Source organism: Antrostomus carolinensis, unplaced genomic scaffold (assembly GCF_000700745.2).
Source record: "Antrostomus carolinensis isolate BGI_N321 unplaced genomic scaffold, ASM70074v2 scaffold11073, whole genome shotgun sequence".
NCBI lineage: Eukaryota > Metazoa > Chordata > Aves > Caprimulgiformes > Caprimulgidae > Antrostomus > Antrostomus carolinensis.
In genome coordinates, this window is record NW_010304481.1 from 1 (window position 1) to 14,531 (window position 14,531).

Consider the following 14,531-nt stretch of genomic DNA (forward strand, 5'->3'; position numbering starts at 1 on the left):
CTTGAGATGGCACCAAGGATAAGTCGTTAGACAAGCCATAGGTGTCTAGGGTTGTGGAAAACTATGTTTTCAGGAATTATTTGTGTTACTAAGAACATTTGCATATTGTATGTGCGTGGAACTTGTTGCTTTTCCCTAAAGGAGGTGTGTCACTTGTCCCTAGACACTCGCTTGAATTTTTACTATCTAAATGAGCCACTGTCAGATAGAAACAGTGTACACCCACCAGTCTATCTGCTGTGAGCTCCCATTATATCCTTCAACATGTGTGAATTTGAACTGAGAACACTGGCCTGTCCTATTTGTCAGCTATGTTGTTGTAGCTTAGCACTCATCCTTGATTGTCACATACATTTTTGAACACAAGATTGTTAATTTGGAATTTATCTAAACTTTGAAAAAAGAATCTTTCCACCTTCTGCGCTATATTGGAAGAGGTGCGGATTCTTTGTGGATATTCTTATTTTGACCCGAAAGCAGGGTCAAAATTTTGCTTTCTCACAGCCAGTTTAATTGAAATCAGAATAAAGCAGTCCTCAAGCACAAGCTCTACAATACTCTTTACAGTAGCTCAGTTAAACCACTTAAAATAAAACTTCTGGTTGCATAAGTAAAACTCTGCATGCTGTCCAGGCCTTTCTGTTTTACCCAGCGTTCCTCACTGTGGTAGGCAAGACCTTTGGTCTCATCCTTTTTGGATCCCTTTAGTTTATATGTCCCGTAAGTAAGGTGTTTGCAGGTAGTACGTGGCACAGCAGGTTTACACAGATTGCCACTCAGCCTCACTCAGCCTGCTTCTCCTTGAGTCCAGCGTGCTTTGGGATTGTAGTTGCAGTTATAAGTTACATGTGGTGTCAGAGAGGATCTAGTCAGCATGGTTAATGTGCAAGGCTGAGTGGTTGCTGGAAATGGTTCAAACAGCCATGCTGTTTGCTTATTTTGTTCAGTTCTTGCTCAAATTTAGCAGTCCCTGGCTTGATTATAGCACCAGTATTCTGGCAGGCTCTTCTATTCCTTGTTGCTCTGAGTCATTGTAATTAATAACCACACAACTGTCCCAACATCCTTTCCTAGCCCTTCCCAGAATTATCTGGTTGCGCCCAAAAAGGTGGCTCTTTAGATTTCTGGTTTTCTTTTTCAGTAAGACTCTACTGGGCAGAAAAGATAAATGAACATAGCAGAAAAGCCACATATTTTGAAGTCACTCAGGAGCGTGATTGTAAGGGTGTTGCTCCAGACACAGAAATACACCTTAGGAACTTTGTCCAAAGTCACAGCAGCTCTAATCTCAAGCTCCAGAGAGCTGCTTCTGGCCATGCAACAGCCCTTTCCTGAGCAGTTTAGGAAAAAGAACAAAGCTTCCTCTTTGTGTTTCTGACATAGAAAGGATCTCTGAAAATGCACTTTTCTTAGGAGCTGCACCTAGGCTTAGAGCATTCAGCTGCAAAGGTGCTCTGTGCCAGACCTTATCCTTAAGTTTCAACTAAGCAGGTATCATGCATTGTCTTACCACCACCTTCTGTCTTTTATAAATGTGTTAGTCCACTCTTAAATGGCCTGGGGCACTGCTGTTTTGACCCCGCAGCTATTGGAGCTGCTATCTTATGATGTCAACAGTCTCAAGAATCAACATTTTAAATTGCCTGCATTAAAAACTGCCGCTATGGCATTGAAGCAATTTTCCCTTTGCCCAAGCCTGCTCTTTTTACTTTTTTTCTGGAAGCCTTTTATTCCATTTTGGGTTTCAGTGTCCTGCTCCAGGCAATGCATTCAGAAATTACTGCATAGCTTATTGAACAATTGAACATAAAATTGAGGGTAGAGTAGCCTTCTTTGCCTTGGTCTTTACTGCTAAGGTTGGCCCTCAGGAGTCCCAGACCTTCAAGACCACAAAGGAAGTCAGGAGAAAGGAAGACTTTGCCTCAGTTGAAGAGGATTGGGTTAGAGATCAGTTAAGTAAACTGGACATTCACAAATCCATGGTCTCTGATGGGATGCACCCGCAAGTGCTGAGGGAGCTGGCAGAAGTCATTGCTAAGCCACTTTCCATTATCTTTGAGAAGTCCTGGAGAACAGGAGAGGTGCCTGAGGACTTGAGGAAAGCTGAAATCACTCCAGTCTTCAAAAAAGGCAAGAAGGAGACCTCGGGTAACTATAGGCCAGTCAGCATCACCTCCATTCTTGGAAAGGTGATGGAACAGCTTGTTTTTGGCACCATCTCAAAGTGTGCCAAGGAAAAGAAGGTTAGGGAGCAGCCAAGGGGAAGTCATGTTTAACCAATCTAATACCCTTTTACAAAGTCATAACTAGATGGATAGATGATGAGAGGGCAGTGGATGTGATCTACATCAACTTCAGCAAGGCTTTTGGCACTATCTATCTCCGATGGCATCCTCACAGACAAGTTTAAGTTTGGATTGGATGATTGGGCAGTGAGATGGATTGGGAACTGGCTGAAGGACAAAGCTCAGAGACTTGTGGTCAGTGGGGCAGAGTGTAGCTGGAGACCTGTGGCTAGTGGTGTTCCCCAGGGGTCAGTACTGCATCCAGCCCTGTTCAATGTATTAATCAGTGACCTGGACGAAGGACCAGAGTGTACCCTCAGCAAGTTTTCTGATGATACAAAACTGGGAGGAGTGGCTGACATGCCAGAAGGCTGTGCTGCCGTCCAGTGGGACCTGGACAGACTGGACAGCTGGACAGAGAAACCTAATGAAATTCAGTAAGGGCAAGTGTAAAGTAAGGCATCTGGGGAAGAACAGCCCCATGTATCAGTACAGGTTGGGAGCTGACCTGTTGGAGAGCAGCTCTGGGGAAAGAAGTCACTCAGAATCATGATTGTAAGGGTGTCCTGGTAGATAACAGGCTGACCATAAGCCAAAAGTGTGCCCTCAAGGCCAAGAAAGCAAATGGCATCCTGGGATACATTAAGATTGTGGCCAGCAGGTCGAGGGAGGTTCTCCTCCCCCTTTACTCTGCCCTGCTGAGGCCTCACCTGCAGTATTGTGTCCAGTTCTGGGCTCCCCAGTTCAAGAAGGACAAGGAACTACTAGAAAGAGTCCAGCACAGGGCCATTAAGATGATTATGGGACTGGAACATCCACTATATGAGGAAAGGCTGAGAGAGCTGGGTCTGCTTAGCCTGGAAAAGAGGAGGCTGAGGGAGGATCTCACCAATCCTTATAAATATCTAAAGGACAGGTGTTAGGAGGATGGGCCAGAATCTTCTCAGTGGTGTCCAGTGGCAGGACAGGGGACAATGGTCACAAAGTGGTAAACAGGAGGTTCAACGTAAACATAATGAAATACTTCTTTACTATGAGGGTAGCAGAGCACTGGAACAGGTTGCCCAGAGAGGTTGTGGAGTCTCTGTCTCTGGAGACATTCAAAACCCACCTGGACATGTTCCTGTGTGATCTACTCTAGGTGATCCTGCTCTAGCAGAGGGGTTGAACTAGATGATCTTCAGGGGTCCCTTCCAACCCTGAAGGGATTGGAAGGGTGGATTCTGTGATTCTATGTGATTCATTACACAAATTGCTATTAAGGAAGCAGAAGCACCTATCTGAACTTCGAAAAGACTTCGTTTTCAAGTATCCCCTTTGGGACTTCTGTTTACCATATCACCTCTCCTCATTTGACTCCATAATTAAGAGTTCTTAACTCCAAAGTTAAGAAACACCTCTGAACACTATTTTCATTGTTTGCTCTATGGGTTTGTTCAGAATGGTATCATTTGTATTTTGGCTTTGTTTAAACAGCAGATCATCTAACTCTTGGGGTATTCTGCTGCGTGCTTTAATTAGAACTCCTTTTCACAGGACAAAGGCTGAGTTAGATCAAGAAGCTCTGATCAGTGGAAATTTGGCAACTGAAGCTAACCTGATCATTCTTGATATGCAAGAGAACATCATCCAGGTGAGAAATGTCAGAGCTGTCTTGGTACCAATCCCTGCTCCCTCAGAAGCCAATGGAAGAAAGATTAATTTCTCCTTGTGTTTCTTAGTCAGTGCAAAGTATTTTAATTAAAGATCTTCTGTAAACTTGTGTAATCTTGAAGGGTGTCCTGGTTGAAACAGGAAGAAGAATGAATCCAAAGATGAAATTGCTGCCTGCCTTATGCTGTTGCCCCAAGCTCCTCCTGCTGTAGGGTATTGCACTACTGTGAATGAACGGAAAAACTACCACCTTGTCTTCAGTAGTTGTTGAAAGCCATTTCTACTGTCTTACTATGATCCTGGAGTTTGGAGAAGATGAGGGAAGAAAAACCTGATTTATGTTAGGAATGTATCTGAAGATATTAGTAATTTGGAACTGGATTGCTGGGTGGCCTTTGGTCACACTTGCATATATGATCCTGTGAGACGAGAGAATTTAACCTTGACTACCACAGAGTGCTCAGTGCAGGAAAGTATCTTCAACCTGCATGGAGTCTTTCTGAAAAGAGATATGACCCCCTAGAGCAATGTAATATGCAGAACTTACTTAACTTCTAGGAGTTAGACACAGTAAAATTTCACAGGCCCTTTGACAGCAGTGGAGCCATGGTAGTTGACTCTGCTTAAGCATGGTCTCCTGCTTTAGGAGAGACTCACCAAATTCATGGGTGTGGGAATACCACTGTTGGAGCAACATGTATATTCACAGATAGCAAGGAGAAAACTTTGTTCTTGAAAACCTGTTAGTAGAAAAACATTTAGCTACTAGTCTCTTGTAGTACTGGGCATGATTTTTGCATGACACCCCTTATAGCACCTAGTTGCCCCACTGTTTTGGTTGTGGTCTTGATCAGAGCATACCAGTTTCCCTATTTAATCTATATGCCCAGGAAACCAGGGCATGAGGAGGCAAGGGAAAGGATGGTGCTTGCCCACCACTGGATCACTTCCTGCTCCAAGTGTTGCCTGAAAAGGGCAATAAAGCAATTTGGCAGGAAATAAACCCCCTTGCATTCCAGCTTATCCTCAGATATTAGAGGAGCTGGGAGCAGCTAGGCTTAGATCCTGGGTGATGCCCAACTCAGCACTATGAGTCCGACAGCAGCGGATCTACTCGATAGTGCACTGCACTCATGTCTGCCCACGATTTATGGACTCTCATGGCTAAATCTGCAGAATTTAGTGGCAACCAGTGGGGAACAGTGTGGCTAGTTATGGACAGGCACAGTTTACTCAATGTGGCACTGCAAGTCCGGGTGCATTAATTCCAGATTCACTTGATAGTGCCCTGCATCTTCTGTCCAGTCACAATCTATAAAAAATACATCAAGTGTTGGAAAAAGTCAAGAGAGACGGACAATATGAATGGTGGAACACTCTTTTTGGATGGTCACTGATTGCTACAGGAATTTTCAACAAGATGCTTCACCCTGTTTTTGTTTTATTAATATTCACTGTATTGTGCTTTGCTTTAACAATTGTAATGTATGTTAAACTTTGGATTATGATGAAGCGTTTATGCCATTTAATGTCCCCACAAGATGTACATGTACTAGATAATCCTCACCACATGTCACATGTGGTATCTCCAGCTCTTTTAAAACATTGTGAAGCTTGAGTGACTATAGTCATGGGGTAGAATATGTGGAATAATTACTGGGGGTAACTTAGAAATAAAAAACCCCAGCATTGATCACACATTAAGGAAAGGTATAATGTCGAAGAAGATCCCAGGAAAGATGGTATGTGAAGAATCCTCTCCAAGCTTGTCTCCTGGAGAGCCTGGTCTGCATATCTATATGGAGGGTAGAAAGGAGTGGATATTCCTTGGCTAAGCCCTCTTAATCACTGCAGAAGAGACTCACAGCACCAAGAAGCTGATATGCTATCTGCTTGCAACCCTGGGCTGACAATATGTTACCCTTTAGACAAATGCCCTCCTTGTGTGAACCTTGAATAAACTTTGTCATGATAACACCAAAACACACCTCCGCTCAAAGACCACTCTCCCTGCCCCACCCCCCTTACTGAGCATACACTCTAGATTTTTGGTATGACTAGAGTCACTCAAGCTCCACCTTGAAGGTAAAAATAATATAAAAGTAGCCCAAAGAAAGGGGGATGTTAGGGGAGATACTATCACAGACCCGTGACCTCTGGGATCAGTTGATGGGCTGAACCTCTCTTCCCCCGCATTGGGATGCCTTTAGGTGAGATTTATACTGCCCTGAGAACTTGTTTTCCTAACTTAGTCCTTTTATTAATTTGTGACCTTCATGCTTGTAGATACTTCTGCAGACAGTACATTATCACCAGCAATCCACACGAATCTGTATTATTCCTGTTGCTTTATTAAAGTGCCTTATTTGCTTATTGAATTGCTGCACTGTTCCCCACTGGACACCAAGGTACACGAAAGATTGGACAGAAGGTGGACAGAGTTTCAAGAGTCACTGCAGAAGGTGTCTGAGCTTAAAAATGCATGGGAGGGTCTGCAGATATTGAGAAATGTTTGGGACATTTCCCCCTCTATCTTCCTGATCACTACGGAAGTGTTTTGAAATTCCTCTGAAGCAGATGTTAACAAATGAAAAAACTGCTGTCTCTAAACTCCTGGATGTGTCTCATGGACAGGAGAGCAGAACTTTGGTTCCTATGTACGGGTTCATTGCTGAATTACCTCATGCAGTTGCTGTTGGTTTTCTCCTCTATGTGTAGGCAAGCTTTGCGGCAGAGTGCAGAGACAATCTTTTGGGAGGAGTTTTGAAGGTCCTGGTAAATTCTCTTGGCTGTGATCAGAGCACTACTTACCTGACTCACTGCTTTGCTACACTCAGAGCACTCATTGCTAAGGTAGGCTCTTGACATACTTCTGTTTTCATCCTTCCAGTCAAGTTATTAGAGCAGCATTTCTAGAACAGAGCTGTGTGCATTCACTTACCACTTTTCCTTTGGCATTCATTAAATATGTTTTGCATATGTAAATACAAATGCCTATCTATAGGGATGTTAAGGGACTTCTACAGCTGTTGGAAGGTTATTTCATTTAACACACAAGATGAAATAACTGAATCTGAATAATAGCAGTTTTAGCAGTTTACTCTTAAATATAGAAGATTTACTAATAAAAAGGTAAAAAATTCCATCCATTATGTTTCAAATACATTCTGATTTTAACTAGGAATCTGAATGGGATTCCTAGGGATTACACAGATTCCATAAAGTCAAATTAAAATTATTGTATCATCAGGACTAGTTTCCAACCAGTTGGGCGGCAGAGAAATCAAAGCTAACCATCAGAGATCAGGGGGATCACTCTGAGTTTCCACTTCCAAGAGAGCATCCAAAATTCTAAGTAGATTCTATGATGCTGTCAGATTTCATCTTTGTTCTGCCTGAAATCCTAATCTTTCATTTCTGTATCACCAATAAAAATAAGTGTTTAAAAATGTACATGAGAACAGAATTTGAGCCAACATTTTTATAATATGGGTCATAATAGGTTAGGTCCTTTATGAGGACTCTCTAAAATCTGTTTAAGACTCATTCTCCTGCAAAGAAAAGCAGTTCCACAAAGGAAAAATTCATGAAATGTTTTTTTCCCCTAAACTATTCTAAAATGCAAATAACAAACAGGATACTCCTGTCCAGTTAATGCCTGTCTGCTGTTAAATGCAGATTGGCTGACAAAGCCTAATTACAGGGTAGTTATCTGAGTAGTTATGAAAGTCATAACTATGTTTTCATTGTACTTTATCTTTGAAAGCTAACTTCCAATTACAATAATGAATTTTGTGAAGCAATTGTTATTCTCATTTAAATAGATCTTCTAGTTAAGCTGACACAATTCTGTATTTCATGAAGCAATCATTCCAATTATTCTATTACACTGTAGGTATATAGATGTTATTTTACAAATAAAAGTGATAGAACTCTGTGCCAGCAGATTTGTATTATAAATTAGACATAAAACAGTGAGATAATGGAAGTGAAGAAATGTTGAGAACTGGGAAATAGGCCTGCAAATGAGAAATACTATCCTGTGTTCTGCTTGCACACCTTTGTCAGTTCTATACATGTACATACAGTACTCACGCATCTGTGCTGTCTATGGTGAGAGTTTCTTAGGACAGACATCTTGCCTCCTGGGTTTATTGTCTGTGAGGTGCATTGTGGAAACACTGTAAAGGAAGGTCTGGCATGAAAGCTGGGCAATGTAAGTTTTGTGGCTCACCGTAGGAGGAAGAACTTGCTGGAGGGCTGGGGAAGGGTGGGGCGTTGATGCAAAAAGCTAGTAATTGCTTCTTATGCTTAAGGAAGTATTTGCATGTTTCATCAACAATTATATATTCTGAGAATAGGAACTCTGCACGCTTCTAAAAATTTTGCAATATTTGATGTTTTCAAAAGCTCCTGGAGCCATGGGACACTGAGAAATTTTTTGTTCTCTCTCTATCTGCTGCTCTTTTTGTAAGCACAAAGACTATTATCAAACCTTTCATCTCTATAGAAAAGATTGAAAGTGGAACCTATAGCATCACAGTAATTAGAGTTCCAAATTTTAAGTGTAAAACTTATGCAAACTTTAGTCTTTGTCTGAATCCTGAAATTTTTGTGCGCTAAGCTAATGATGTTTTAATGTCCATAAATGAGAGTAATTGTTTTCTTCTCTATCTACTTTAGTTCGGAGATTTCCTGTTTGAAGAGGAGGTTGAACAGTGTGCTGACCTGTGTCAAAGAATTCTCCATCACTGCAGCAGCAGCATAGATATTACACGGACTCAAGCCTGTGCCACTCTTTACCTCCTCATGAGATACAGCTTCAGCTCTACCAGTGTAAGATTTTTAGAAGAGCATTATGTTTCGTGACACCTTTTTTTGTGATCAATTGAGACTGAAACTGAAGTTGTGATAGCAAATGTAACTCATCTGCAGATAAATAGTCATATGTTATGCTACATTTGAGCCAGAAGAAGTGATAGAAGCATAGAGGGAAAGTAGTTGTAATTACTATTCATTATTTTGTTTAGGAAAATGTGACTTTTTTTTTTTTTGCAACATCTGTAAATACATCTTCAAATAGAACAGCATTAGGCCTCTGATAGCAATACTCTTCATTTTGTCTTGTATTTTTTTTTCATTCCTGTGTCAGAACTACTTAGACAGTTCTATTCTAATGCAGTCACAACCTCAGCAGAACTACTGTATGCTTGTATTACTGGGAATTCTTCACTGGCCTCTTGGTCTCAGGACGGGGCTCTCATTCTTACTACACATATGGAGCAAAATACATGTTATGCATGTAAGTTCACAATGTTCTAGCGTGAAAGGACATACTTTAGCATTTTGGATAGCATCTGATCTTGCACAGAATTTTCTTCACTAGTTGTTACTTTAAAAGCCTTCAATATGTAAAAAGTGTTGGCTTTCCAGAAGGAAAATGTGCCTCTGAGACACCATGATCAGCAAGGTGTAGTGTATCACTACATGAAGCCCTCAGAAGCCTTTTGCTTTCTAGACTTGTTTCCAGAATGTTTTCCCAGTCCTGCTTCCTCTTTTCTTCTATGAGTGGCCTGATCTACACACCCACTGGCCTGTGCAGAGGGGGAAAGAGGTTCATCTGACTTCCCCTTTTCTCAAGCAAGCATGTGTATTCCAAGGTATATTGACCTAAAGTACAGAGATGTCAGAATTAGAGAAATTTGGCTTGACCAGGTAAAACAGGACTGGCTTTGATGCACCAGTGGCCACTCATGTGAGCGGTGAGTTTAATGCATTCAGTATGGACAGGAAAAAATGGGTTTGGTTTATCCAGTAGACAAAGGTTTATAAACTGATATGCACAGTGCAGTGCAGCCATCATTCTCTCATATTTTTGCTTTTTCTTCTGAAAGAATTTTGCAAGAGTGAAGATGCAGGTGACCATGTCACTAGCCTCTCTGGTTGGCAAGTCACCCGAGTTTAATGAGGAATTCCTCCGACGGTCCTTACGAACTATCCTAGCCTATGCAGAAGAAGATGCGGATATGCAGGCAACTCCATTTCCCATTCAGGTCAAATCTTTTATGACATTTATGGCTTTTATCAAGAGCTTTCACAAAGGAATGTGCTTGGAGCAAGTCCTATATGGTCTTCCAAAGCAATGAAAATAAGGATGCAGGGGTTATTGCATGAATTTATTTCCAACACGACAATAAGCAGGGAAGAAGTGGAGGACATAATTCCATAGAATAAACTCCTAAGAGGTTCCATTGAAATCACATAACAAGAGAATCATCTCTTGGCTTTGTGTACAACTTCCTTCTAGACCCCAGCAGGAACTCTACCCTGTAAGAGTTTCCCAAGATGGAATTTGATTCATTATGTTTTCAGACAAGTAGCATCATGGAAACTTAGCTTCCTTTTTCAGGTAATAAGGTGGCAACAGCAATAATGAAAAACATTTCGGACAACTGTCAGATGCTTTGCTAAAATTCTTACAGTAAATCAGTTTGTGCTAAAGACTTAAAAAGAAATCTGCTTTGTTATCAGATCACAGACCAACTAAAACTGAACATCAGCACATAGGTTTGATTATTTTTATTCAGAAATAAGCAGATTAAAGGATCCCAGCTCATTTTGATTAATTAAAATGTGTGTATAAAATCTGCTATGTGAGAGATGCAATTAATAGAGTTGGAAAAACATATCTTGTAGCAATTCAGCATCCTGACATTTCCTTGGGTAAGAGGGACTAAACAGGAGTAAGATAATCTGGTGCAGGTGCTGTTTTTTTCTAGAAGGGAGAAAATAAACAACTGAGAAATGCATGTTCATCTTTGTATTACTGCAGGTAGAGGAGCTGCTGTGTAATCTGAACAGCATCCTGTCAGATACAGTGAAAATGAGGGAATTTCAGGAAGATCCAGAGATGCTCATGGATCTCATGTACAGGTGAGTCCATTTAGAATTGCTGCTGAGGAAATTTTACAGTGAGGTGAGCACAATAACTGTATGTTCTGGGGACAAGCTGTGGACAAGCCCTCCGGCTGTTCTGTTTGTGCAAAAAGGCTTTGGCACCCCTGACCTCTCACAGGGAGCCCAGGCCACAGGACTGCGCATGCTGCAGTGGAGCCACTGGGAGGTTAGCATAGACTTGGGCAAGGATGGGAGTCAGGGACTGACTGATGAACACTGAAGAATCTTGAGTTCAGCAGTTTTACTCTCCTCATAGCTCCTGTGTGTCCTGCCATTTCTTTTGCCCTGTGATTACTGAATTATACAGAATAAAGACAGAGATGTCTCCTTCCACTCAGCCCAGGTGGAGGATTATAAATGTTCTTTCTGTTATTTGAGAAGTGATCATTCACACCTCCTTTTTGCCCTGTGGTGTTAGAATTGCCAAAGGCTACCAAACATCGCCTGACTTGAGGCTGACGTGGCTGCAGAATATGGCAGAGAAGCACACCAAGAGGAAGTGCTACACAGAAGCAGCCATGTGTCTGGTCCATGCTGCAGCACTGGTGGCAGAGTACCTGAGCATGCTTGAAGATCGCAGCTATCTCCCAGTGGGCAGCGTCAGCTTTCAGGTAAGAAAAGGCTCCCAAGCTCTGACAGCATAAGGCTGGTATGACCTGTTCTGGTGTGCATATTTCTTCTTGTGTTAAGCAGAGTAGAAGTGCATGTATAGGGAGGAAAAGTTACAATGGCAGAGTATCCATCATCAGTCTTGTTAGGCTGTTCCGATGATTTATGCTTACTGATGAAAACTGGTGCTTTCGTATCTGGCTGTCTCAAGCTTCTGTTTCCAGCAGTCGGAATACTGTAATCTCTTGTTTGCTAAGTAGAACCCCTCTATTATCACATGCCTTTTCCTAGCACTGTTACTTATGAACTGTGACAGATGCATCTTTCAAACTTCTTTCTCATAATCTCAGTAATTGCAGTTACTCAGTTCCTTTAGGCACATTCTCCAATCCTTTGACTATGCTCCAGTGACTAACCAACACACTTTTGATGGGTGAATAACACAATCACTGTAATCTATATGCAGTCACATCAAAGTCAAGTAAAAATGTCCCATAAATTCTGTAAGCCTGGGAAGTATCTTTCAGTTTATCTCTCCAAAAGCCTCCACTAGTTTTTTTGGCATTGTTGAGCTCTCTACTCAGTAATACATTGATCATTTCTGGAGAGTTTTCTTGGGTTTTGTTTTTCACCTATCATTTCTACATCACATAGGTGAAAGCATAATTCTTTGTTGTTAGAGTTAGACATTTTGAAATGAAGATATTTATATGTATTTTATCAGACTATGCAGTTTTGGTTACCCTTACCTGAACTGACTTCATGTGCAAATTCAGTTATTTTGCTGCTTTTTTTCCACATATTATTAAAAATAGAAATGGCTGAAGCCTTAAAATATTCCCATGCATTGATGAGTCCTCCTTTATGATTATTCTGTAAGAGCAGTGAAGACTTTGTCCTTGATGCCAACTGATAAATCTACCATTATCTGCTCATCTTGTTTAATTTTTAAAAAATGTGGTCCGCGAAGTGTATTTCCTCCTCTGGAACTTCCCCAGTTTTCTAAAACATATGGCAACTCAGTATTCGCTGCTTGAATACCCTTTTGCCTAGCTGTTTTAAACTGTTGAGGACCACATTTTGTGTTCCAAGTAACTTTGAAATGGTTGGCACTAGTAGTTGGTACGTTCATCATCCCTCGATATAAGCATACTTTTTTTTTCCCTTCAGAATAATTAATGTGAACATAATTGAACCACTTGGCATTTTTCATTGAGTTTAGTATGTTGGGTGTTAGTATTTGCAATTCCACCCTAACGGTGAGGTGATGGACTAGGGTTATTCTTAAATTCCTTTACTCTTAAGATAGCTGCATATACTCTTTTCACTGGCTAAACTTCAGCCATGGATTTGTATTTCTACCATTTTTAATCCTTTACCAGTTTTGTACACTTCCATTCATAACTTCTGTTTTCTTCTTTTCTCCCTACTTGTTACATACTAATTTATCATAATTTAGATATAGGTGAAATCTGCATTCCCTTCCCAACGTCAGCCTGCTCCCAGACTGCCTTGAATGCTTGTAATCTCTCATGCTTAACCCTAATGCAGTTCCTCCTTCCATTGCCCACAGATTATGCAGATTGCTGTGAATGTGTATGTTTCCTGTTATTTTGGAGAACTAGAAGTCTATTCGAGAAGGCACTAGGCAAGCAAAAACTTAGAAGTTTAAAAGCAACAAATCAGTCTCTCTTATCAAAATCTCTGGGGTAAATACATGTTTGCCAAAGCAACAGTTGCTCCATAGGAGAGAGGCAATGAAATGCATTAATGACCAGAAACCCAATTGCACAACTCTGACAGCATAATTTTGAATTTCAGTTTGCTTAATAAGAGTAATTAACCATAATAACGCTTTGCATTTTTACAAAGACTTTCAAGAGAAGAGCTCCCATTCTTTACGAACAGGTTTGTGTTTTGTAGCACCTGTGAAGATCTTGTTCAGATGACTTTGTTAAAAGAGAGAAACACTACTCAGACTGTCTGGGCTTTACGTGGAGTTCCAGATCTCACTCACTGACTCTTTGTCTATTTCTTCATTTATCTCAGATATGAAATTAACTAATATTGATGATATACATTTAGTTGTGGAATTGGGGGTGATAATAATGTGTATAAAAAAAGATTATTCTGGATGAGCAGAAGTGTTATCTGCTTTTCACAGATAAGTAAAATGAGGCAGCAAAGGATTAAATCAGTTGACTTATGTCTTCTGCAGTGCTTCTGTTAGCGTCCAGAAAACTGATTGTCAGTGGAGTAACATTTTTCTTTACATTGCGAGGCAAACCTGTAGCTGCTTCCCTCTGTGCAATCAAAACTATCCCTCAAAATCATGACAGGATCATTTTCAATGAAATTTCCTTGGAGTTTAATTTGTGTTTACACTAAATCTGCTTTGAAAGTGATAAGGCAAACTTAGAGAGAGTATGAATTGCATATGGTCTAACTTTAAAGCCACTTTATACTACCACAGACAGAGACTTAATGTGTATATCTACCTGCTGTGGCACAGGGCTAATTAGCCTGGGCTCAGCAGTAGCCTAATTCAACTGTGCTGTTTTGGAGATCTAGGTTGCAGGCTAACCTAGCCATATCTAACACAGTGATAAAGGCTGGGGATCACAGTGAAGCTCCTTGAGGTTATACAAGTGTTTCTTTTCCTTAAAGAAAACAAGGCTTGTGAGGTCCAGAACAATTGCTGATGATATACATGGTTACTTGTATATTGCCTTTATTATATAAGGGACATATAAAATTCTTCAGTATGAAAGGTAGATCAAGGCAAAACGTAAGTGAGGCATGTCTACTTTGGAAAAGATAATGCCAGCACCAGGAATACATCTTGAAGGCTCTCTCCTACTAGAGTATGTGGACTGTAAAGCATGTAAATATATGCCTGACGTTAGTTATTACAGGTTTAAAGGCAAAGAAGAGATAATTTTTGGTGTCTGTGACTTTCTTGGTTACTTTCATAGAGTAACTCTGGACTCTTTTTGCTTTGCTGCCAACCCTCCCTCCCTATCCCCC

The 14,531-nt window shown here is 40.8% G+C and overlaps 1 protein-coding gene across 1 annotated transcript in view; it reads left to right on the forward strand.

Moving 5' to 3' along the window:
• The first annotated feature begins 2,645 nt into the window (after positions 1-2,645).
• LOC104522235 (dedicator of cytokinesis protein 8-like) overlaps positions 2,646-14,531 on the forward strand; it is a 20,422-nt gene continuing 8,536 nt past the window's right edge. Inside the window, 7 exon segments of the mRNA XM_010164468.2 lie at positions 2,646-2,722; positions 3,822-3,918; positions 6,657-6,791; positions 8,622-8,774; positions 9,833-9,991; positions 10,771-10,871; positions 11,314-11,506. Coding sequence (XP_010162770.1) covers positions 2,646-2,722; positions 3,822-3,918; positions 6,657-6,791; positions 8,622-8,774; positions 9,833-9,991; positions 10,771-10,871; positions 11,314-11,506 — 915 coding nt within the window.